The 23,034-nt window shown below is 36.0% G+C and overlaps 3 protein-coding genes across 3 annotated transcripts; 2 read left to right on the forward strand and 1 right to left on the reverse strand.

The window, feature by feature from the left end:
* The first annotated feature begins 3,223 nt into the window (after positions 1-3,223).
* On the forward strand, positions 3,224-6,431 carry LOC107459053 (glucose-1-phosphate adenylyltransferase large subunit 1). Its single transcript, XM_016077266.3, has 13 exons — positions 3,224-3,704; positions 3,819-3,953; positions 4,020-4,190; positions 4,320-4,412; positions 4,488-4,571; positions 4,658-4,713; positions 4,868-4,961; positions 5,078-5,263; positions 5,361-5,441; positions 5,578-5,664; positions 5,753-5,857; positions 5,936-6,103; positions 6,206-6,431. The coding sequence occupies exons 1-13, from the start codon at positions 3,492-3,494 to the stop codon at positions 6,305-6,307; spliced, it is 1,575 nt and encodes a 524-aa protein (XP_015932752.1). The 5' UTR covers positions 3,224-3,491; the 3' UTR covers positions 6,308-6,431.
* Positions 6,432-7,531: 1,100 nt separating this feature from the next.
* Positions 7,532-8,247, reverse strand: LOC107459017 (uncharacterized). Its single transcript, XM_016077243.1, has 2 exons — positions 8,194-8,247; positions 7,532-7,897 (listed from the first exon to the last, which is right to left on the reverse strand). The coding sequence occupies exons 1-2, from the start codon at positions 8,245-8,247 to the stop codon at positions 7,532-7,534; spliced, it is 420 nt and encodes a 139-aa protein (XP_015932729.1).
* A 146-nt stretch (positions 8,248-8,393) lies between these two features.
* On the forward strand, positions 8,394-10,364 carry LOC107459079 (SNF1-related protein kinase regulatory subunit gamma-1). The gene is made up of 6 exons (XM_016077291.3): positions 8,394-8,638; positions 8,716-8,900; positions 9,126-9,395; positions 9,486-9,568; positions 9,657-9,851; positions 9,933-10,364. Exons 1-6 carry the CDS (start codon positions 8,464-8,466, stop codon positions 10,246-10,248), a joined length of 1,224 nt encoding a protein of 407 aa, XP_015932777.1. The 5' UTR covers positions 8,394-8,463; the 3' UTR covers positions 10,249-10,364.
* Positions 10,365-23,034: the final 12,670 nt, after the last annotated feature.

Below are 23,034 nucleotides of genomic sequence, written 5' to 3' on the forward strand. Positions count from 1 at the left end.
GTAGGAGTTGCAAATGAAGAGAAAAACACAAATATAAGATCATGATCATCCGAACAAATCTGAAAGGATAGTTGGCCAAAACGGGGAGCCAGGTTGGTTGAACCACACACAAGACAATTTTAGACTTATAATTATATTTATTGATTGATATCATTTAATGTGTGTTTGACTCTTGATTTCATCTGATATACTATAAATATTGACAAAGTCATCAGTGTAATAACAAAATTAATTAGTTAGTTTGAACAAAGGCAAAACTGTTTTAGAAGGAGTTGGCGTTGGCGTTGGCATTGGCGAGCGAGATGCATGGCACTCAGTTCTTTCTTGAACAATGACCAACTCATCATATCATCATCATTTTTTAATTATTATACTTTCCATTGCATTGCATTGCACATTTATGCTAAGCACGTATAGGTTTTTTTAGCCAGCTAAAATCTTAGAGGATAACTTGTCCAAATAATGTAATTTTAATTAGAAAATGCTAAAAACAAAATTTTTGTTGAAATTTTGGAGCATTTATCATTATATTAATAAATTAAGCAAATCATATTAGTCATAATTATTATTCTTCTCATTAAAAGAAGGTTCCAAATGTGTCCGAATAATTCCAAAGAGAACAGTTGAAAACACACAAAAACGTACTAACTTTTAAGAGGTGGAGTGAGATGCAATAAGGTCTGTCTTAATTATCGTGTGGGATCCATCTTTCAGGCAATAATGCACGCAGAACACAACGCATACATCACATTTTCAATGGCTATAAGGTGGAATTAGAATAAGTTCTTGAAGTGGGTGTTTCACATGCTTTTAGTCTAGTGGAAAAATAAATAAAAGGCACAAACAAAACAAAACACACACAAAGATGTAGAAGTATTTCTTTTTTTTTTTTTGTGGTCTTGACAAAGATGTAGAAGTTAACTTATATGAATGTCACTACCCACTTGGGCCTAGGCTGATTAGCTTGATAACAAGCCTAACATTCAAATCAAACCCATTCCATTTCCATAACAGGTTCAAACAAAAGAATCAGGTAGGATGCTCTGCTCTTTTGGGAAAGTCATGACACGTGTACGGTGGTGCTTCACTCTTCAACTGACTACCAAGTACCAACCATGTGCTTCTTTCTTTCTTTCTTAAAATGCATTGAAGCCCATCCCTGCATCATGGGCCCATGCCTCCTTCCACGCGATCCTCATATTATTCTCGTATATTCATTCATTGTTTTCATTCATCCCAACCATTATTCTGTATATACTTTCTCCCCAGAGCTATTACCATAATCTTTTCTTTATTCTATTGTCAACTATATAATTTGAATCCAATGCAATTCAAATTAAAAATAAAATATACTAATAAGGTAGTTAAACTCCTATTAGTTTCGAACAAAATTTATTTTTTTGGTTAACCACATTATTTTTTAAGTTAAGGACTAATTTGTTATTAATTTGACTATTTGAGCTCTATTTAAGAATTTATTATTGACTAATGAATTGCAGTATGTACAGGACAAAATTTAAATCCTCAATACTTATTTAAACGAACAAATGAAGTGACCAATCGATCAATCCAAATTTATTTCAAACAAAATCTATTAATTAGTTAATTTTAATTATTCAACTATTTGAAATTTTGTATTCAACCGTGCTAAATGATCAAGGTCGCCAGTTAGAGCATTAGTGATGCATGGGATGGTTGGTTGCAGGGGATCCAGAACCATAAACACACTAACACAGATACTATCATGGGCCCACTCACTTTAACGATTTGATTTGGGCCCCACCGGGACAAAAACATTAAAATAGGGAAAAAAAATCGAACTATGATCAACTCAAATGCTCAATTCAAATGCACGGAATTGGAATAAGGTTCCTTCTCAATCTTAATTTTATTTTGAAAATACTTCCATTATAAAACACTTGCAATCAAGCAACTCGATCAGGGCAATTAACCGCTCAATAAATTTGATAATACTAAGAAAACAAAATAAACAATAAACACTTATTTTATTTAATATTTATTAAATAAATTTATTTTATAAAATATTAAATAAAATAAATTTTGACCGTTTATTTTATTTTTTTAATATTATCGAATTTATTAAACAGTTGATTGTTTTGATTGAATTACTTGATTACAAATATTTTATAATGAAAATATTTTTCAAATAAAATTAAAATTGAGAAAAATCTTTATTTTAATTTCATGCATTATATTAAATAAGATAAATTATAATTGTTTTTAACTGATTTTTTTTATTATCAAACATTTTTACAATAAATTATCTGGTTGGATGAAAATGATTATACTTATGTTAAGAATTAACATATATGCATAAACATATACATTCGTCTAGTTAAATAACTAATTTTTAACTTAAATAATTAATTTAAATTGATCAAGTGATTAGTTCACTTGTTCAGTTAAATAAGTGCGAAAGATTTAAATTTTATTTTGGATATGCAACAATCCTATATAGATATATTATATATTTATATAAAAAATATGTTTTAAGTAGATGTTGAATTAAAAACATCTCAATAAATACAAAAAAATTTAATGATAAAGAAATTATTAATTAATAATTTAATATATTTTTTTTATAAAAATCAATTCTATTTTAAATTATCAACCTACGAATAGAATTAAAATTAAATCCAAATCATATCCTACCTTATATATTGTCATCCCTACCATCTATTAGCCGACCATTAATTATTAAATAGAATTCATATGACAATATATTAAAACGAAAGATAACATGAATAACCAAAAAAAAAAACTTTTAACTTAAATATCAATCAACATCACAACCAATCTTACATCTAACATATGATTAGCTTGGTTCATAATCAAGCTCAACAAAAGTAAAAAATCTCAATCTATCAATGCATAGCTCTAGCTCGCATGCACTGTTGCATACTTGCACATGTGACATGTACAAACCCCACTTTCCAATGGAAATGGTGACACGCGAACGAGTAAAACCAAATAACAACCGTAGGAATTAGAACAAAGATTAATTTATATACGAAAATGGCATTGCATTTCGTCGGTTAATGGGTTGGCCATGTGTAAGAGACGCCTAGAAAATTGGACTAAGGGAATTCAGAGCCATGGGCTATAGTGGAAAAAACAATCAATACGGGTCATTCATTATTTTTCTACTATTGTCTTTTCTTTTAGGGGATTTCACGTTACCAAAACCAGAAGATTTTTTTCTCCCAACCGTAAATAAGTCATCCATTCATTCATTAGTCATAATAAATTAGGGTCTCTCTCCCTGGCTCACAAGCCAATAAAGGCAGCCATTACTAGCCTTCAAAACCACTCGATCGTTCACATTCACATTCCCTCCAATAATTTACCTTCAAAATTCTTAACTATTACCTCTTCTGATTGCTTCTCGGGATCCCCATTTTTTCGTTGTATCAAACTCTTCCTACTTCATTTGTTTGGTTTTTGTTTCATCTGGAGGTTTCTTTTCTGCAATGGCGTCTGCATGTGTGACCTTCCAAGCCAATACCCATTTACCAAACACAGAGAAAGGTGATATCTTTCATCAAGAGAATGGCTTCTTCGGTGAAAGAATCAAAAGGAGCTTCAATAGCAGCCCCTGTGTCGTTAAAGCTGCCCACAAGTGGGTCAAGCCTGGCGGTGTTTCTGCTGTTCTTACTTCAAAAAATTCCACCAAACAAACCCTGGTAAGATCAGTTCTGGAACGGAAAAAAAAAAGATTATTCTTTTGAATGATTGTAGAATTATGTTCTTTGTTTCCTTGGCTGCATTTTTATTTTTATTATGCACTTCAATTTCAGAATCAGACACTACAAGTGCCTTCTTTCCTTAAGAAAAAGGTTGGGGCTGACCCAAACAATGTTGTTTCCATCATACTTGGAGGAGGATCAGGGGCTCATCTTTTTCCTCTCACCAAACGAGCTGCAACCCCTGCTGTAAGCGCAACGATCTTACCCTTTTAATCTTGGCGGTACAACGTTAATTTTGTGTGCATTTTGCAGGTACCTGTTGGTGGATGCTACAGGCTCATAGATATTCCAATGAGTAACTGCATCAACAGTGGCATTAACAAGATATTTGTGCTGACACAGTTCAACTCTGCTTCTCTAAATCGTCACATTGCACGCACCTATTTTGGAAATGGCATCAGCTTTGGGGATGGCTTTGTGGAGGTATGTCACCACCCCTTAACATGGACATTGGGCGGCAACTCTACTAGCTTTTATTGATAGACAAGTAGAAGCCACTAGAGTTTGTTTCTATTCATGAGGACTAATCAAATTCAACTAAGTGCCAAACAGGTTTTGGCTGCTACTCAAACACCAGGAGAAGCTGGAAAGAATTGGTTCCAAGGAACTGCAGATGCTGTGAGGCAATTTACATGGGTGTTTGAGGTGGGGAACTGATTTTATTTGTCAATTGATTATATGCCCTCTCTTCTTTGTATTTTAATAGAATATTTTTTGTAGGATGCCAAGAACAGAAATGTTGAGAATGTATTGATCTTGGCCGGAGATCATCTATACCGAATGGATTACATGGATCTCGTGCAGGTATATATTCAGATTGTTATATCAGGTTCATAATTACTTCATATCATTTTCCAAACTTTTCTGATGTGTCTACAACAAATAAACAGAGTCATGTTGATAGAAATGCTGATATCACAGTTTCTTGCGCTGCCGTGGGAGAAAGGTATTTTGAGTCTTTTGCTGCTATTATAATACAAGTATTTTACTTAAATTTCACTCTAAAGTGAATAGAAGCAACTACTTTTTTTTCAAAATAAAAATTCCAAATTTGTTATTTTTTTTTCTGTTTAATTGCCATTTGCCTGCTTTCTGTTCAGCCGTGCATCAGATTATGGACTGGTCAAAGTAGATGACACAGGCCGAGTCATTCAATTTTCAGAAAAACCAAAGGATGATGATCTAAAAGCAATGGTAATGCACCTAACATGGCAAAGCTTTGCTAGTATTGACTTAAAACATACACAGATTATATGGGCATCACTTGCAATCTTAAACTTTCATTTGTATCTATGTTTGATTCTTTGCAGCATGTAGATACCTCTTTTCTTGGGTTGTCACCTCAAGATGCATCAATGTCACCATACGTTGCCTCTATGGGGGTCTATGTATTCAAAACAGATGTCTTACTCGATCTTCTGAAATGGAGATATCCTGCATCCAATGACTTCGGATCTGAAATCATTCCTGCAGCCGTGGAGGAATACAATGTCCATGTAAGAGAAATTCTACGAAATGTTTTTCTATCCATTCTACAAGGAACATTATCTACCATTTATCAGGAGCTAACAATGTAAAGTTGAATTTTTGCAGTCATACTTTTTTGGAGACTATTGGGAAGACATTGGAACAATAAAATCCTTTTTTGATGCTAACCTTGCTCTTACCAAAGAGGTGGGTTTGGCCAAGCCATTTTTCTCATTTTCTTATCCTCATTCTGCGATACAATGAGCCTGCTAGAATGACAAAATTTGTTTGTTGTAGTTCAGTTTATTAGAGCTAATATCTGCTTTGTGCTACTATCTTGCAGAATCCAAAGTTCGAATTTTATGATCCCAAGAAACCCATTTTCACATCTCCAGGATTCCTACCACCAACAAAGATTGAGAATTGCAAGGTACAATAGTCTATCTTATAGAATCTTAAGTATAAAAAACATCATCATAAGATCTCTCTCTCATTGTATTTGAGTTTTTCTTTGGCAGATTGTGGATGCAATTATCTCTCACGGATGTTTCCTTAGAGAATCTACAGTCCAACATTCCATTGTTGGTGAACGTTCGCGGTTGGATTATGGCGTTGAGCTTCAGGTAAGTTACCATAAATTCTTGACCAAGGACGGTCCAGTCCATGCAGCACAACACTCATTTTAAAACCATGTTTTACAGGACACTGTAATGATGGGAGCAGACTATTACCAAACAGAAGCCGAAATTGCTTCTTTGATGGCAGAAGGGAAAGTCCCAATTGGGATTGGAAGGAACACCAAAATTAGGAACTGCATTATTGACAAGAATGCAAAGATCGGGAAAGATGTCATCATTGCAAACAGAGAAGTAAGCATAGCTACCCTTTTGATCACTTAGCAGTTATTCCGGTCCAGTGTGTGTGTGTGTGTGTGCGCCTAACCGAACCAATGCATTGCTTTCTCTGTATAGGGAGTTGAAGAAGCAGATAGGTCAGCAGATGGGTTCTACATTCGATCAGGAATCACCGTTGTAATGGAAAAGGCAACAATACAAGATAGCACCGTCATATGAACAGAGTTTGGGGGATGGTAGTGCTGCTGTACATGTAAATAGAAGCTTCCCCTTTCCCCCACTCCCTACCATGTAAAATTAATAATAAAAGCAATGAATGAAAATCATGATGCATTCAAGTTAAGTAGTTTGATGAAATGTTTTTTTTTTTTTGTTTTTTACAAAAGGAAGCTCGACACATGAGAGTGTAGCATAAAACAAACAGATACAAAAGCAAATCTAAACACAAAAGTTAACAATCTTATGTCATCTCCAACATTGCTATCAACAACCAATAGAATCAATATCAGTCCACTCTTTATAGCTCAAAAATGTCCTGTTTTGTATGACATCAACATTTACTTTTTTATTGTTGAAAATTCTGTTATTGCGTTCTAACCAGACATTCCAAATAATTACAAAGAATCCAGTCAGCCATCTCTTCTGCTCCTCTTTTCTATTAGGCGTGTCATTCCAACTCTCAAACAAGCTTTTAATGCTTCTTGAGATAGCCCAAACTCTATGAAAATATCTCAACCAAACGTTTTACACAAGACACAAATAGTATCATGCTGGTGAATTATGCCTAATCTACTCAATCTTTCTTTAGTATTCACTCTACTCACTAAAACAAACCAACCAAACAACTCAATTTTAGGCGGAACCAACTCTTTTTAGATCGAACTTGTGAAGCTATAACTCGTAATCTCCTCCGAAAGAGTCTCCGATTGCAACACCTGCAAAAAAGAGTTAGTAGAAAAAATATCTTTATTATCAAATTTTCAAACAAGATTATCTTCTCTGTCAGCTGATAGTTTCACTGGTCTTAACCTATCATGAAGTTGGTGAACTAGTTCCAACTCTCATTGAAACAACTCTCTCCTCCAATGAAAATTCCAAATCCACTCTAATCCATCCCAAAACCCACAATCTCCTATCACAAATCCTTGTTGGTTTGAAACAGAAAAGAGCCTTGAAAAACTTGCTTTCAAAGGACCACTCTAGACCCAGTTATCTTTCCAAAATAGTGTCCTTCGTCCATTACCAACTTCCATTGCCAGCCCACTAATAATTTTTTCTTTTACCTGATGTGCTTTTATATTCAACTGACAGATGTCTTTCTAGGGGCCACTTTTTACCGGTAGAGTCTAACTAAAAAGCATAACCTTATGATTCAAATTATTACACGAACAGACAATCTTCTTCCATAACGGACAATCTTCCTTGAAAAACTGCCACCACTACTTAAACAGCAACACTGTGTTCCTGAGCACTGCATCCTCGACCCCCAACTCCTAGCCTTTTTAGGTGCTTGAACCACTTCCCACTTCTCTGTAAGGCAATCAACTTGTCAGTGACCGCCTTCGACATCTTGTATAGGCTAAGGTAATATACTAGCAGGCTATTCAACACCGATTTAATAAGAACTAGCTTGCCTGCTTTATTTAGAACCTTCGCTTTCCATAAGCTGAGCTTCTCTTCCACCTTATCTATGACTGGTTTCCAAGTCTTTACCAAATGCGGGTTCGCTCCTAGAGAAATTTCGAGATACCTAACAGGTAAAACAGCTTGCTTGTACTCTAGGAGGCCACACACCTGCTCCACCCACTCCTGTTCACAGTTAATTGAGATCAGATTCGACTTATCAAAATTGATGCTCAACCCGACATTAGCTCAAGACAGCGCAACAACTTCTTATAATTTACAATTGTCTCTGTCTCCGGAGAACAAAATAAGATAGAGTCATCCGTAAATTATAGATATGACAGTTCAATATGATCTCTCCCAACTAGTAAAGGAATAATACACACATTCCTTACAACTTCTCCCAACATCCTGCGTAGTACATCCACCATAAAAAAACAGAAGAAAAGACAAAAAATTTTATTGTCTTAGACCCCTCTGACATAGTGGCCGTACACACACTCCTTCACCCATATTCTATAACACAATATCCACATAGCTATGAAATGCTTTTTTATAATGAAAAGGCGATTAGTTCAATGGTTGAAACGTGAATGCTTCTCAATGGCCATAAAAATGCCTCGTGTCATGATGAGGGTAACTTGCACTAAAAAGATTGACACGTACTACTTTTGCCTTTGAATAAAACTTTGAAGAGTAATCTTGGCCCCTTAAATGGCGGTGATTGGAAGCGTGAGAGTGGAATATGCAAAATGCAATCAAGGCGAATATCAGAGGTGTTGAGCCTGTCGGAAAACGAGCACACTGCTAGTTGCTCATTCCTCAACGAGAGTGATGAGCGGAAACAACATGATTCAGCCTCAGCACTCCAACAATTTCTTGATCGCGTACCCGTTGGCTCTATATCCGGCATAACAGATTCACATGGTACTTTAGCTTCATATGCGTGTTCTGTTTGAAAGCAATACAATACCATGTATCCTTTACTTACGAATTATTATTAGTTTTGGAAGTGAAAGCTGAAAACACTCTAAAAGACGCGATTCATATGCTGTACGAAAAGGACGTGTTGGGTGCAGTCATTGTGGATGATCATGTATTACAATCAGAGGGCTGCTCTACCATGAGATTCTCTGATCGCTTCATCGGTTTCATTGATTTCCCAAGCATGGTTCTCTGGTGTCTCCGGGTAGCCTATTCACTCATTCATTCATTAGTACTAGAAAATATTTTTCTTTCGATAAATTTAATTCTAAAATTAACTAACCTATTATTTATACGGACATTTTTCGTAAGTACTTATTATTTTGGTGTATACGAATTGTAAATAATCATAAATAAACTTAATACTGTAAATAAAACACTAATCCCAACATATCTGCTCTCTTCGTCCCTCATACATAGAATGTCATAGGAATACGACAAGAAGATGATGGAAAATCCCACGCAAAAGGATATAAAGAGCGGTGGGTTTTTCTCCATCATTCTAGAGCAAATTCACGAGATTGGTCAAACCAAGATTGGCGAGTTGGCCAAGTCATTCCTATGGAAACCATATTTCCCAGTGCGCATGGATGACTCCGTTATGCACGCGCTGCTGCTTCTTTCGAAACATCGCCTCCATGTTTTACCAGTCATTCAGCAAAAGCATTTTGATCCTACACTCATCGCTCTTGTTACACAGGTATGTATCTATCTCCCTACTTTTGTGCTGTGAATTTTGTTTTAAGATACTTATGGTTGATGATGAAGGGCATATTTGGCTTTGTGCTAGAATGCTCTAGTCCAATTTCTTCTTCAATCGAATGGACTAGAGTGGTTCGATAGCATTGCAGATAACAAGTTTTCAGATTTGCGGTACTCTCACAGTCCTTACACGCATATATGCTTCTTTAAGTGAAATGGATTGGTCCATCATGTTGTATGTTGCTATTTTGGTCCACAGAGTTGAAGATCAAGAACCTCCTATTTGTGTATATGGGAACCAAACTGTTGCAGATGCTTTCAAGTTGCTATGGGAGAACCATAATACTTGTGCAGTTGCAGTTGTAGATCAACAAACTAAGAAGATTATGGGTAATGTGAGGAACAGTGACGTTTATCATCTCCTGAAGAGTGATGAAATCCTCAAAAATAGAACGTGAGTACAAAACTTGTCCTGTTTCTTTTTCTTACTTTCTCAACGTGAAAAAACGCGGGCTTGTGCGCTGTTGTATGACAGGATTTTAACTTTGAAAGAATTCATTCACATGGAGAGTGAAGCAAGAATGGAACCAGCAGTAACCAACAGGGAAAACGAAACAATGAAGCAAATAATGGAGCACATGATTGAGAGGAACAGCAGTTTCAGCTTTCTCGTGAATGAGAAGGAACAAGTCGCAGGTTTAGTGACGCTGAGAGACATTATTTTGCAGTTTGCACCACCGTGCGTGGATTCTAGCATTGGTGGAGGTGGTTTCTTCGAATTGGCGTTGGAACAGAGTGGTTGTTGTGTGAAAAATGGAACTATTGTTCCCAATTCAAGTAATACTAATTGACGAGGCAATATGCCAATAATGCCCCCACTTGCCTCCCTCGCCAAACGGAACCTTTTTTTATTGTAACTTCTTACCACATTATTTTAAGGCCAAGTTCATCCATTACTTACTTTTTGTCCTCCTTTCTACCATTAAATTATTCAAAAATGTTTGGTAGCAAAAAATAATTAATCAAAAACATTTAAAATTTATTTATTTAATATTAAATAAAGTAAATTTTGACTTTTTTTTAGCAATATCGTAAATTATTATTATTAGTTTATTATTCGTAGGGTCACACTCACACACTGTTTATAAAACAAAAATTAGTTATTTAATCAATCATAGTGTATTTTTATATTTTTATATATATACAAATCTGATATAAGTTAGTCACTCATCTCATATGTTACCTGTGCGTCGAATCACTTTTTTAATTCCAGTAAATACTTTTGTAGATGCACACTCATCTAATGCTCAATCAAAAATTCAAATCACTCTAGTTGCATTATCAATCCTGATTCATTGTATCGTGCTTTTTTCACTTCTCATCACGTTGAATTTTCTTCATCGTATCTTATTATCTTCTCTTCTCAATGTATTATGAATCATCATCGAGTCTCATCAAGAGTGTGATTCTCTTCATTTGAGCCGTTCTATTTTTTTGATAATATCATAATTTCAATTTTCATTCTCTGTTTTTCTTTTTAAATTTATTTTTTCTGTTTTTATTGTGTTTTTTATTCTATTTTGATAGTAGAGTTTTGATTTTTTTTTAATTATGCAATTTGGCTAAAATTGTAGTGCAAGGCTATGTAAAAGAAGGGATCTATTGTTAAAATTGATTCTTGTAACACCCTACTCTATAGAACTTTACACCTAAGATGTAAACTGAAAGTGACAAAGTGCTACGACTTCTAAAAGTATATATATATATATATAGGAGCCTTTGAAGGAAAGCTAAAGTAAAAGCGTTAAACCGAGAAGCGCAGTACTCACAGTACTCACGTAAACGTTAATGTAACTGAAGCAAGCTAAGAGTAAACTAAGCATGAATATATATAAGAGAGTTTCAAGATACAAATAACAAGGCTTCTGACTCCGCTTGCGAAGTTGAAACCGGACAGAGCATATAAACATATATACATATAGAACTTGTTTATAGAACCTGTTTTTCCGAATCAACCTCTAAGATGGATAAAACATAATATATACAAAGGAGATTTAAAGTATCTATATATACATCAAAACAAAAATAAAATTCCAAAACACAAAGATCTTCGCTTTCAGAAGCTCCCAGTATGCCTCAACGAGGTGTCTCACGTCCTGCATCTAAAAATCACAAAATATGTATGGGTTAAGAACCAGAAGTCCAAGCATGGTAATGGTACTCACATAATTAACATATAATGTCTCAGAAAAGGCACAGGCAATCTTAGAACTTCCGACAATAGATTCAAATTTAAAACTAACATTTGAAACCATAAACAGGGTGAGGTATCTAAGGATTCTAGATTCCATCTCAATTTCTAACTTAACCCCTAAGTTCATCACCTTTCTTCCAATCCTCCGAAACACCGATGCACAGACAAACAATGCATACAAAGAAAATACAAGTAGTTTATAGTTACAGCAAACAGAACATATAGCAGTTAAGCATGAATATCAATTACGCAAATCCAAGAATGCAAAACCAAACAAGTCACTCAAATGCATATGATGCTTGCCTTCCCTACTGGCCGTGAGCTCATGTGTCGGTTACTTTGCCAGAATCCGACACATCCAGTAGATAACCCGGATATTATCCTCTTGAAAATTGGTGGGTGGTACACCACCACGAACCCCACCTGGCTGGCGGTACACCACCACAAATCCCACCATTGGGAGCGGTACACCACCACGAATCTCGCAAGATCTTCAGTTGGAAAAACATCGGCGGTAAATCACCACGAACCCACAAAACATTTTCTTTTAAAAATATACATGGGCGGTAAACCACCACGAACCCCACAAAACATTGTCATATCAAGTTCGTTATCAGTACAATCTAGTGTTTCAACACTTCTTATTCATAATTCACCACTTCTCAAACTTTCTTCATCTCTAAGTTTCCACTCCCCTTACATTTTTCTCACCACGCAACATACAACTAAGGTTTAGGGGTTAAAAGAATAAAAATAAGGATTTCAAAACATAAAATTCACTTTGTTGAAAACAGAGGTCACGTGTACGCGTGGGTGCGTTTTTCCTTGCTCGCATATGCGAGACACCAAACCCAAAGGGAATGGCCGCATCGCATGCGAGGCTCGCGTACACGAGTTATGCAGGGTGGCCAAAATGGTAAATGCTGCAGAATTTTAGTTTTACACATCAAACTTCCGACGCGCATAACTTTTTCTTTTTAAAATATTTTTCATCCGTTCTTTGAACGATATAAACCTTTTAGATTAAATTTTCTTTCTAGACAAGTGTGATAAAAATTGGAGGTACGGAGGTCAAGTTATGCTCTATCAAAGTTGGTAAAAAATTCAGAGTTTTCATTAGAAATACTAAACCTCAATTTTTAAAACACCTCTATTTCAACCTTTTCAAAGCTTACCATAACCCCATCAAGCCAACTCCAATCATTCCTCAATACACCATTTTATTCCATACTACACCAATTTCACAATTTCAATCATTTCTACACAATAAGTCATATCCAAAGCATCTTTATACAAAGTTATCAACAACATGCATATACACTTCATCATTCTCCATAAAATTGCATTATTTCTCCAACAACACCCTTAATTAGCTAAGCCTCATAAATACCAACCAAATCCAAATCATAAATAACATCAACATTTCAATAACATCATCATTACCACTTACCAATTTCAAGCATCAACAACACAAATAATTCAATCTTATCTTGCGGTCAACTAACCTAAATTTTCACGACACATTACATTTTAGTTACAAGAAATCAAAACCATACATTGGCCAATTTATCCCTATTCTCTAATGCTCGAAACACCACAAATTATCGTCGTTTTGCAAATACCCAAAGCTCCAAACCTCTTTCAAACAGAAATTCAACAACAATTGTCTGACCTCAAGCTTTTAACATCGTCAATTGACCACCAATTTCATTAATTTACCTCCATAACATATAATTCAATCTAATATCACATATATATCATTAAATCAACACTCCATATTATATATGAATAATTTCAAAAGGGTTAGAGGTTTCTTATCTTACCAACGGAAGCTAGGGACAGAACCAGTAAATCTACAAAGCTAATTTGCTCTTAAACACCAAAATTTAACAAATTCTCAAACCAAAGCTCAACAACTTTTGAAATTGAGATGAGAAAATCTGGGTGAGAAAACTCAAGTTTTTTTTACCAAATTGTTATAGAGGATTTCGATACAAACGTGTGGCCACTAACGACTCGTCAATTAGAACTTCAGATAGAAAGATATATGAATTTGAATGTGTGGTTAGGGTTTGGAGTCTTTTCTCCCCCATTTCCTTGTATTTAGTGTATGTGTGCTTGAATGGAGAGAGGAAATGACTGAGGCTATAAGTGAGGGTGAGTTTGCGTTGGGCCTTGGGCCCAAAGTGGGTCTGGTCTAATCGGTTCAGCCTGACGGTCTAATTTTAGGCCAAAAAAATTAAAATTAGTGTTAAAATTTGTATTTTAATTATTTTTACTTTTCTAAACTATAAAATTTAATTTTTTAATTTTTCGAATAATAATTAATTTATTAGTTAATTATTCATTAATTACTCGGTGTTTACATTAAGATTGCAAAAGAAATGTTACTATCTAAGAAAATATTACCATTCAAAAAATTTTAAAAAAATTTAAAATTTAAGTTTACCATCGAATTCACTAGGGGATTAATCCAACGGTAACAAGCTCAATTTTGCTAAATGAAAATTTATATCTGCAGCTAAATTCGCTGGTAGTTAGCGACAAACAAAAAAATTTGTCGGTAAATAATTATCGGTGAGGTTTATATCATCGAATTTATTCTGCCACTAAATCGATGGTAAACATATGACTGTCAGATATTTTTGGTAAATCCGTCGATAAATCTAACGGCATTCGACAAATTTCTTATCGTTGTCCAACATTTTCCTATTGATTTTCATTTACATAATTTACATTATTTGTAGACATTTTTATTCATTGCATTGTGTTTTTAAAGTTTCTTTGCAATATTGTTTATGCAAAAAATCATTTACCAAGGATAAGATTGAGATTACATCAAATTATATTTTATACAAACTTTTTTCTTTTAATATTCAAGTGAAATTTGTAAAGTTGAATGACAAAAAACATATATTATAATATTATTGTATAATAATTGAATTTTCAAATTTGATTTTAGTTTTGGAATTATTGATTATACTATATATTTATAGAATTCTCTAGAATTTTTATCTTGTTTCATAAAAATAAATATTTAGATATTATGATGAAGAATTCTAGAAAATAAGTAAATAAATTAAGTAACTAGAAAGATCTAGGAAGATAATATCTAGAAATATCTATAATATCCAAGAACTAGAATTATCTAAAAATTGTAATGAACCCAACTTGTGAAGCCTATAAATAGGCATCATTAAACTCATTGTAATTAACTAACAAACACAAATTATACTAGTCTTTATACTCTCTCCTTAATCCAACAATAATATAACTATCAATGTTTTCAAACTATTCATCCAAACTACTTATTCATCAAAACTATCCTTGCTACAATATTCAAATCCATAATACACTAAACCAACATCAAACTATTTCATAAAACTAACAGTGGCATCAGAGCTACGTTCGGTCATCTACTGGACATAAAATCTTTCTTCCTAACCTATCAACTATACATATCTATCAGATTATAATCCACTAAAAAAAATTATCTTTAACCATGAAAATTTCAACTATAAATATTCCGTTTTCATATTGTCAGAAGATAATTATGAAGACTGAAATTCTCAAATGAAAACCTTTCTATAAGTATAAGACTTGTGGGATATTGTCCACGAGGGTTCATCATGCCAGAGAATCAATCACACTTTCGCTACAGAAAAGAAGAAGTTGAAGGAAGAGCAACAAAAAAATTATATTGCTCTATGCTTCCTCTAACAAGCTATAATGAAAAAAATCTTCCCAAGGATAAGAGAAATATCGTCAGCTAAGAAAGTGTGAAAAAACTTGGAGCAAGTGTCCAGAGGTGACACAAAAGTACGCACAATCCTCCTTCAATCTCTAAGGAAGAAATCTGCAAATATGAAAATGAAAGATTTTGAGAAAATAAAAAATTACGATACAAGATTAATGAGCTTAGTAACTGAAATGAAAGCTTATGGGGAGAATTTGCCCGATGAAAAGATAATGAAAAAATTACTTATTGGTTTGCCTTCCAAATTTGATCATAAAGTGTCTACAATTGAAGAAACTAAGAATTTATCAACGCTAATAATATCAGAGTTAATAAGCTCATTACACACTTTTGAATAAAGACTGGCAAGTCAAGATGATGAAGATTCAATAGAAAATAAATTTCAGTCTAAGATAAATATAAAATCTCATAATCTAAATAAAATCGGAGAAAAAAAATTCTAGAAGTTCAGCCATTTCAAAAAAATAGAAAATAAAACTGATTATAGAAAACATATTGTCTATGTGGTATATGCAAGAAGACCAACCACCTAGAAAAAGGTTATTTGCATTGTGGAAAATCACAATGCCGTAATTGTAAAAGGTTTGGGTATATGAAGAAAGACTGTAGGATGAAGATCAATCATTGCGCAAACTTCTCTAAAGAAAAAGAGGGAGAAGAGTGTCTCTTCTATGCATCATCTCAAGAAGAGTGCAAGAAGAAAGATGACATATGGTATTTTTGATAGTGGTTGCAGTAATCACATGACAGGTGAGTAAAACCTATTTACTGACATCAATAAATCTGTTCGATCTGGCATCAGACTTGGAGACAGAACGATTGGTGCACGGAATTATGATTCACACTTTTCACAACTCCGGTGCCACTAACCAGCAAGTGCACTGGGTCGTCCAAGTAATACCTTACGTGAGTAAGGGTCGATCCCACGGAGATTGTCTGCTTGAAGCAAGCTATGGTTATCTTGTAACTCTTAGTCAGGAGATTAATGATAAAAATGATTTTGTTTCAGAAGACTAAATAACATGAAATAAAAAGTACTTGTGATTCAGTAATGAGGAACAGGTTGAGGTTTTGGAGATGCTCTGTCTTCTGAATCTCTACTTTCCTACTGTTGTCTTCTTCATGCACGCAAGACTCCTTCCATGGCAAGCTGTATGTAGGTGGATCACCGTTGTCAATGGCTACCATCCATCCTCTTAGTGAAAATGGTCCCCTACGGTTTCCCGCATGGCTAATCATATGTCGGTTCTTACTCGTGCTGGAATAGGATCCATTGATCCTTTTGCACATTGTCACTGCACCCGGCATTTATGAGTTTGAAGCTCATCACAGTCACCCCTTCCCAGATCCTACTCGGAATACCACAGACAAGGTTTAGACTTTCCGGATCTCAAGAGTGCTGCCAATTGATTCTAGCTTATACCAAGGAGATTCTGGTTTCACGGATTTGAACATTCTGTTCTCAGGAGAATCAACCAAACTCGTGAACCAGGAACCCAAGAGATACACACTCAATCTAAGATAGAACGGAATTCGTTGTCAGGCACGCGTTCATAAGTTGAGAATGGTAATGAGTGTCACGGATCATCACATTCATCATGTTGAAGTGCGAATGAATATATTAGAATGAAAACAAGCGTGATTGAATAGAAAACAGAAGTAATTGCATTAGCCCATCGAGACACAGTAGAGCTCCTCACCCCAACCATGGAGTTTAGAGACTCATGTTGTAGAAGATACAAAGACAGATGTAAAATGTTATGAGGTGCTGAAAACAATCTCTAAAAGTAGTTTTTATACTAAACTAATAACCTAGGTTTACAGAAAATGGATAAACTAAGATAGATAGTGCAGAAATCCACTTCTAGAGTCCACTTGGTACGTGCTTGGGCTGAGCATTGAAGCTTCCATGTGTAGAGAATTTTCTTGGAGTTAAACGCCAGGTAACTGCCTGTTTCTGGCGTTTAACTCCAGTTTTTATGCCAGTTCTGGCGTTAAAATCTAGTTTGCGTGATCTCATATCGGGTAAAGTATGAACTATTATATATTGCTGGAAAGTCCTGAATGTCTACTTTCCAACGCAATTGGGAGCGCTCCAATTGGGTTTCTGTAGCTCCAGAAAATCCATTTCGAGTGCAGGGAGGTCAGAATCCAACAACTCCTGCAGTCCTTTTTCACCCTCTGAATCAGATTTTTGCTTAGGTCCCTCAATTTCAGCCAGAAAATACCTGAAATCACAGAAAAACACACAAACTCAAAGTAAAGTCCAGAAATGTGAATTTTGCATAAAAACTAATGAAAACATAATAAAAAGTGAATAAAATATACTAAAAACTACCTAAAAACAATGCCAAAAAGCGTATAAATTATCCTCTCATCACAACAACAAATTTAAATTGTTGCTGGTCCCCAAGCAACTGAAAACAAAATAGGATAAAAAGAAGAGAATATACTATAAATCCCATAATATCAATGAAGCTTAGTTCTAATTAGATGAGCGGGGCTTGTAGCTTTTTGCTTCTGAACAGGTTTGGTATCTCACTTTTTCCTTTGAAGTTCAGAATGATTGGCATCTATAAGAACTCAGAATTAAAATAGTGTTATTGATTCTCTTAGTTTAGTATGTTGATTCTTGAACACAGCTACTTTATGAGTCTTGGCCGTGGCCCTAAGCACTTTATTTTCCAGTATTACCACTGGTTACATAAATGCCACAGACACAAAACTGGGTGAACCTTTTCAGATTGTGACTTAGCTTTGCTAAAGTCCCAAGTTAGAGGTGTCCAGAGTTCTTAAGCACACTCTTTTTGCTTTGGATCACGACTTTAACCACTCAGTCTCAAGCTTTTCACTTGTACCTTCATGCCACAAGCACATGGTTAGGGACAGCTTGATTTAGCCGCTTAGGCCTGGATTTTATTTCCTTGGGCCCTCCTATCCATTAATGCTCAAAGCCTTGGATCCTTTTTACCCTTGCCTTTTGGTTTTAAGGGCTATTGGCTTTTTTTGCTTACTTTTTCTTTTTCTTTTTTTCTTTTAATTTTCGCCACTCCCTTTTTTTTCGTAAGCTTTGTTATTCACTTTTTTTTCTTGCTTCAAGAATCAATTTTATGATTTTTCAGATTATCAATAACATTTCTCTTTTTCATCATTCTTTTAAGAGCCAACAAATTTAACATTCATAATCACCACTATAAAAAATATGCACCGTTCAAGCATTCATTCAGAAAATAAAAGTATTGCCACCACATCAATATAATTAAACTAATTTCAAGATAAAAATTGAAATTTATGTACTTCTTGTTGTTTTGTAATTAGGAACATTTTTCATTTAAGAAAGGTGAAGGATTTATGGGACATTCATAACTTTAAGGCATAGACACTAGACACTAATGATTATGTAGTAAAGACACAAAACATAGTCAAACATAAAGCTCAAAACTGAAAACAGAAAAACAAATAGACAAGGAGATTAAGGAACGGGTCCACCTTAGTGAGGGTGGCGTCTTCTTCCTCTTGAAGAACCAATGGTGCTCTTGAGCTCCTCTGCGTCTCTTCCTTGCCTTTCTTGCTCCTCCCTCATGGCTCTTTGATCTGCAGTCAAATGCTCTACCACTCGACTATAGGGGTGGAAGCAACTGCCTTCCTTTTTCTCTTTCTAGAGGTTTCTCCGGCCTTAGGTGCCATAAATGGTTATGGAAAAATAGAAAGTAACACTTTTTTCCACACCAAACTTAAAAGGTTTGCTCGTCCTCGAGCAAAAGAAGAAAGAAGGGAGTAGAAGGAGAAGTGGAGGAGATAGAGGTTTGTGAATGGGTGGGTTTGGGAGGTGAATGGTTTAAATTTGAATGGTGAGGTAGGTGGGGATCCTGGGGAAGAGAGAATGAGGTGATTGGTGAAGGGTATTTAGGGAAGAGTGTTATGAAAAGGTGTGAGGGAGAGAGAGAATGAGTTGAGGTTGGTGGGGATCCTGTAGGGTCCACAGATCCTGAGGGGTCAAGGGCTTCTCATCCCTGCTCCATTTAGGCATGCAAAACGCCCTTAGAGTGCAATTCTAGCGTTAAACGCCAGGTTGCAGCCTGTTTCTAGCATTTAACGCCAACTTTTCTTCCCTTTCTGGCGTTTAACGCCAACTGAGTGCTCTGTTCTGGCGTTAAATGCCAGCTTTTTGATTATTTCTGGCGTTAAACGCCTGGAATGGTGCCAGACTGGGCGTTTAACGCCCATTCTACTACTCTTACTAGCGTTTAAATGCTAGTAAGTCTGTCTTCCACGGTGTGCTATTTTTTATGCTGGTTTTGATTCTGCTTTAATTCTGCAGCTATTTTTATGACTCCACAAGATCATCAACCTAAAGAAAACATAAAATAAAAATGGAAAATAAAATGAAAAAGTAATTAACATAGATAATTAAGATTGTGTTGCCTCCTAATAAGCGCTTCTTTACTGTCAATAGCTTTATAGTTTGCAATGTCTGCAAACCACGGAGCTTCCTGAATGGCAAACAATTGCTCATCTGGGAAGGTTTCAGAGATCTCAGTAGGAGGGAAGGACGCTCCTGCTACTGGTTCTATCCGGGACAGGTGATCAGCTACTTGGTTCTCTGTCCCTTTTCTGTCTCTTATTTTTATATCAAACTCTTGCAGAAGCAACACCCATCTTATGAGCCTGGGTTTTGAATCCTACTTTGTGAGTGGATATTTAAGAGTAGTATGGTCAGTGTACACAATCACTTTTGATCCTACTAAATAGGATATGAACTTGTCAATGGCGTAGACCACTGCGAGCAACTCCTTTTCTGTGGTTGTGTAATTCTTCTGTGCGTCCTTTAAAACACGACTGGCATAATAAATGACGTGCAGAAGCTTGTCCCGCCTCTGTCCCAATATTGCGCCAATGGCATGGTCATTGGCATCACACATTAGTTCAAATGGTAATGTCCAGTCTGGTGCAAAAATGACTGGTGCTGTGACCAGCTTAGCTTTTAGTGTCTCAAATGCCTGTAGACACTTTGTGTCAAAGACAAATGGCGTGTCAGCAGCTAGCAGATTACTTAGAGGTTTCACAATTTTTGAAAAATCCTTTATAAACCTCCTATAGAATTCGGCATGCCCCAAAAAGCTTCTGATTGCCTTAACATTGGCAGGTGGTGGTAATTTTTCAATTACTTCTACCTTAGCTTGATCCACCTTTATTCCCTTGTTCGAAATTTTGTGCCCAAGAACAATTCCTTCAGTCACCATAAAGTGACATTTCTCCCAGTTTAAAACCAGGTTAGTCTCTTGGCACCTTTTCAGAACAAGTGCTAGATGGTCAAGACAGGAGCTAAATGAGTCTCCAAATACTGACAAGTCATCCATGAAGACTTCCAGAAATTTTTCTACCATATCAGAGAAGATAGAGAGCATGCACCTCTGAAAGGTTGCAGGTGCATTGCACAAACCAAAAGGCATCTTTCTGTAGGCAAATACTCTAGATGGACATGTGAATGCTATTTTCTCTTGATCCTGAGGATCTACTGCAATTTGGTTATAGCCCGAATAGCCATCCAAAAAGCAGTAATAGTCATGACCTGCTAGTCTTTCTAGCATATGGTCTATGAATGGTAAAGGAAAATGATCATTTCTGGTGGCTGTATTGATCCTTCTGTAGTCAATACACATATGCCACCCTATAACTGTTCTTGTAGAAACCAGTTCAATCTTTTCATTATGAACCACTGTCATGCCTCCCTTTTTGGGTACAACATGGACAGGGCTCACACAGCGGCTATCAGAGATAGGAAAATAATCCCAGCCTCTAGTAATTTAGTAACCTCTTTCTGCACCACCTCCTTCATGGCTGGATTCAGCCGCCTTTGTGGTTGGACCACTGGCTTAGCATCATCCTCCAATAGGATCTTGTGCATACATCTGGCTAGGCTAATTCCCTTAAGGTCACTTATGGACCACCCAAGAGCTGTCTTGTGTGTCCTTAGCACCTGAAGTAGTACTTTCTCTTCCTGTGGCTCCAAGGCAGAGCTTATGATCACAGGAAAAGTGTCATCCTCTCCCAGAAATGCATATTTCAGGGATGGTGGTAGTGGTTTGAGCTCAGGTTTAGGAGGCTTATCCTCTTCCTGAGGAGTTTTCAGAGGCTTTTCTGTTTCCTCTGGTTCCTCCAGATCAGGCTGAACATCTTTAAAGATGTCCTCTAGCTCTGATTCGAGACTCTCAGCCATATTGATCTCCTCTACGAAGGAGTCAATAATATCAAGGCTCATGCAGTCTTTTGAGGTGTCTGGATGCTGCATAGCTTTGACAACATTCAACTTAAACTCATCCTCATTGACTCTCAAGGTTAATTCCAATTTTTGAACGTCAAAAAGAGTTCGTCCACTTGCTAGGAAAGGTCTTCCTAGAATGAGAATTGCACTTTTGTTCTCCTCCATTCCAGCCCTACAAAGTCAGTGGGAAAGGCAAATGGTCCAACTTTGACAATCATGTCCTCAATTATGCCTGATGGATATTTAATGGAGCCATCAACAAGTTGAAGACAGATCCGGGTTGGTTTGACCTCTTCAATCAAGCCAAGCTTTCTGATAGTGGATGTAGGGATTAGGTTGATACTTGCCCCAAGATCACATAGAGTTGTCCTTGTACAAGTACCCTCTATTGTGCATAGTATCATAAAGCTTCCAAGATCTTTAAGCTTCTCTGGTAAGCTCTTTAGAATGACTGCACTGCATTCTTCAGTGAGGAAGACTTTTTCAGTTTCCCTCCAATCCTTCTTATGACTTAAGATCTCTTTCATTAACATAGCATAAGAGGGTATTTGCTCAAGTGCCTTGATAAACCACTATTTCATGGTTTATATTGTATTTAATTGAGTGGTTTTATCAAGCTTTTCACCCACTTATTCATAGGATTTGCATGATTTTACAACTCCTTCCTAGTTTAGTTCTATGATTGAAAACATGCTTCTTTGGTCTTAATTTAGCTAATCTTAATCCTCTCCTATTACCATTCGATGCCTTGATTTGTGTGTTAAGTGTTTCAGGCTTCAAAGGGCAGGAATGGCTTAGAGAATGAAGAGGAAGCGTGCAAAAATGGAAGGAGCACAAGGAATTGAGGAGATGACCAACAAGAAGTGACGCGGTCGCATGGCTCACACGACCACGCGAAATGGAAGAAATCAGAGTGACGCGTTCGCATGCCTGACGCGACCGCGTGGATTGGAAACTGCACGAACGACGCGAATGCGTGGACGACGCGCACGCGTGGTACAAAAAACGCTGAGTGACGCGATCGCGTGGATGACGCGGACGCGTGACATGCGCGATCTGCAGAATTACAAAAGTCACTGGCAGAGATTCTGGGCCGCATTTCAACCCAGTTTTTGGCCCAGAAACATAGATTAAAGTCAGGGAACATGCAGAGACTCAACATGCTTTTCATAATTCAATTTTAGGTTTTAGATGTAGTTTTAAGAGAGAGAGGTTCTCTCCTCTCTCTTAGGATTAGGATTAGGATTTTTAGAACTTATGAATATTTTTATCTCATCTTTTTATCAGGTTTAATATCTTTTTATTTCGACTTCTCTTAATTGTTGATTATTGATGTTGCTTATTTGGCTTATGACTCTTCA

This window comes from Arachis duranensis, chromosome 7 (genome assembly GCF_000817695.3).
Source record: "Arachis duranensis cultivar V14167 chromosome 7, aradu.V14167.gnm2.J7QH, whole genome shotgun sequence".
In the NCBI taxonomy this organism is placed as follows: domain Eukaryota; kingdom Viridiplantae; phylum Streptophyta; class Magnoliopsida; order Fabales; family Fabaceae; genus Arachis; species Arachis duranensis.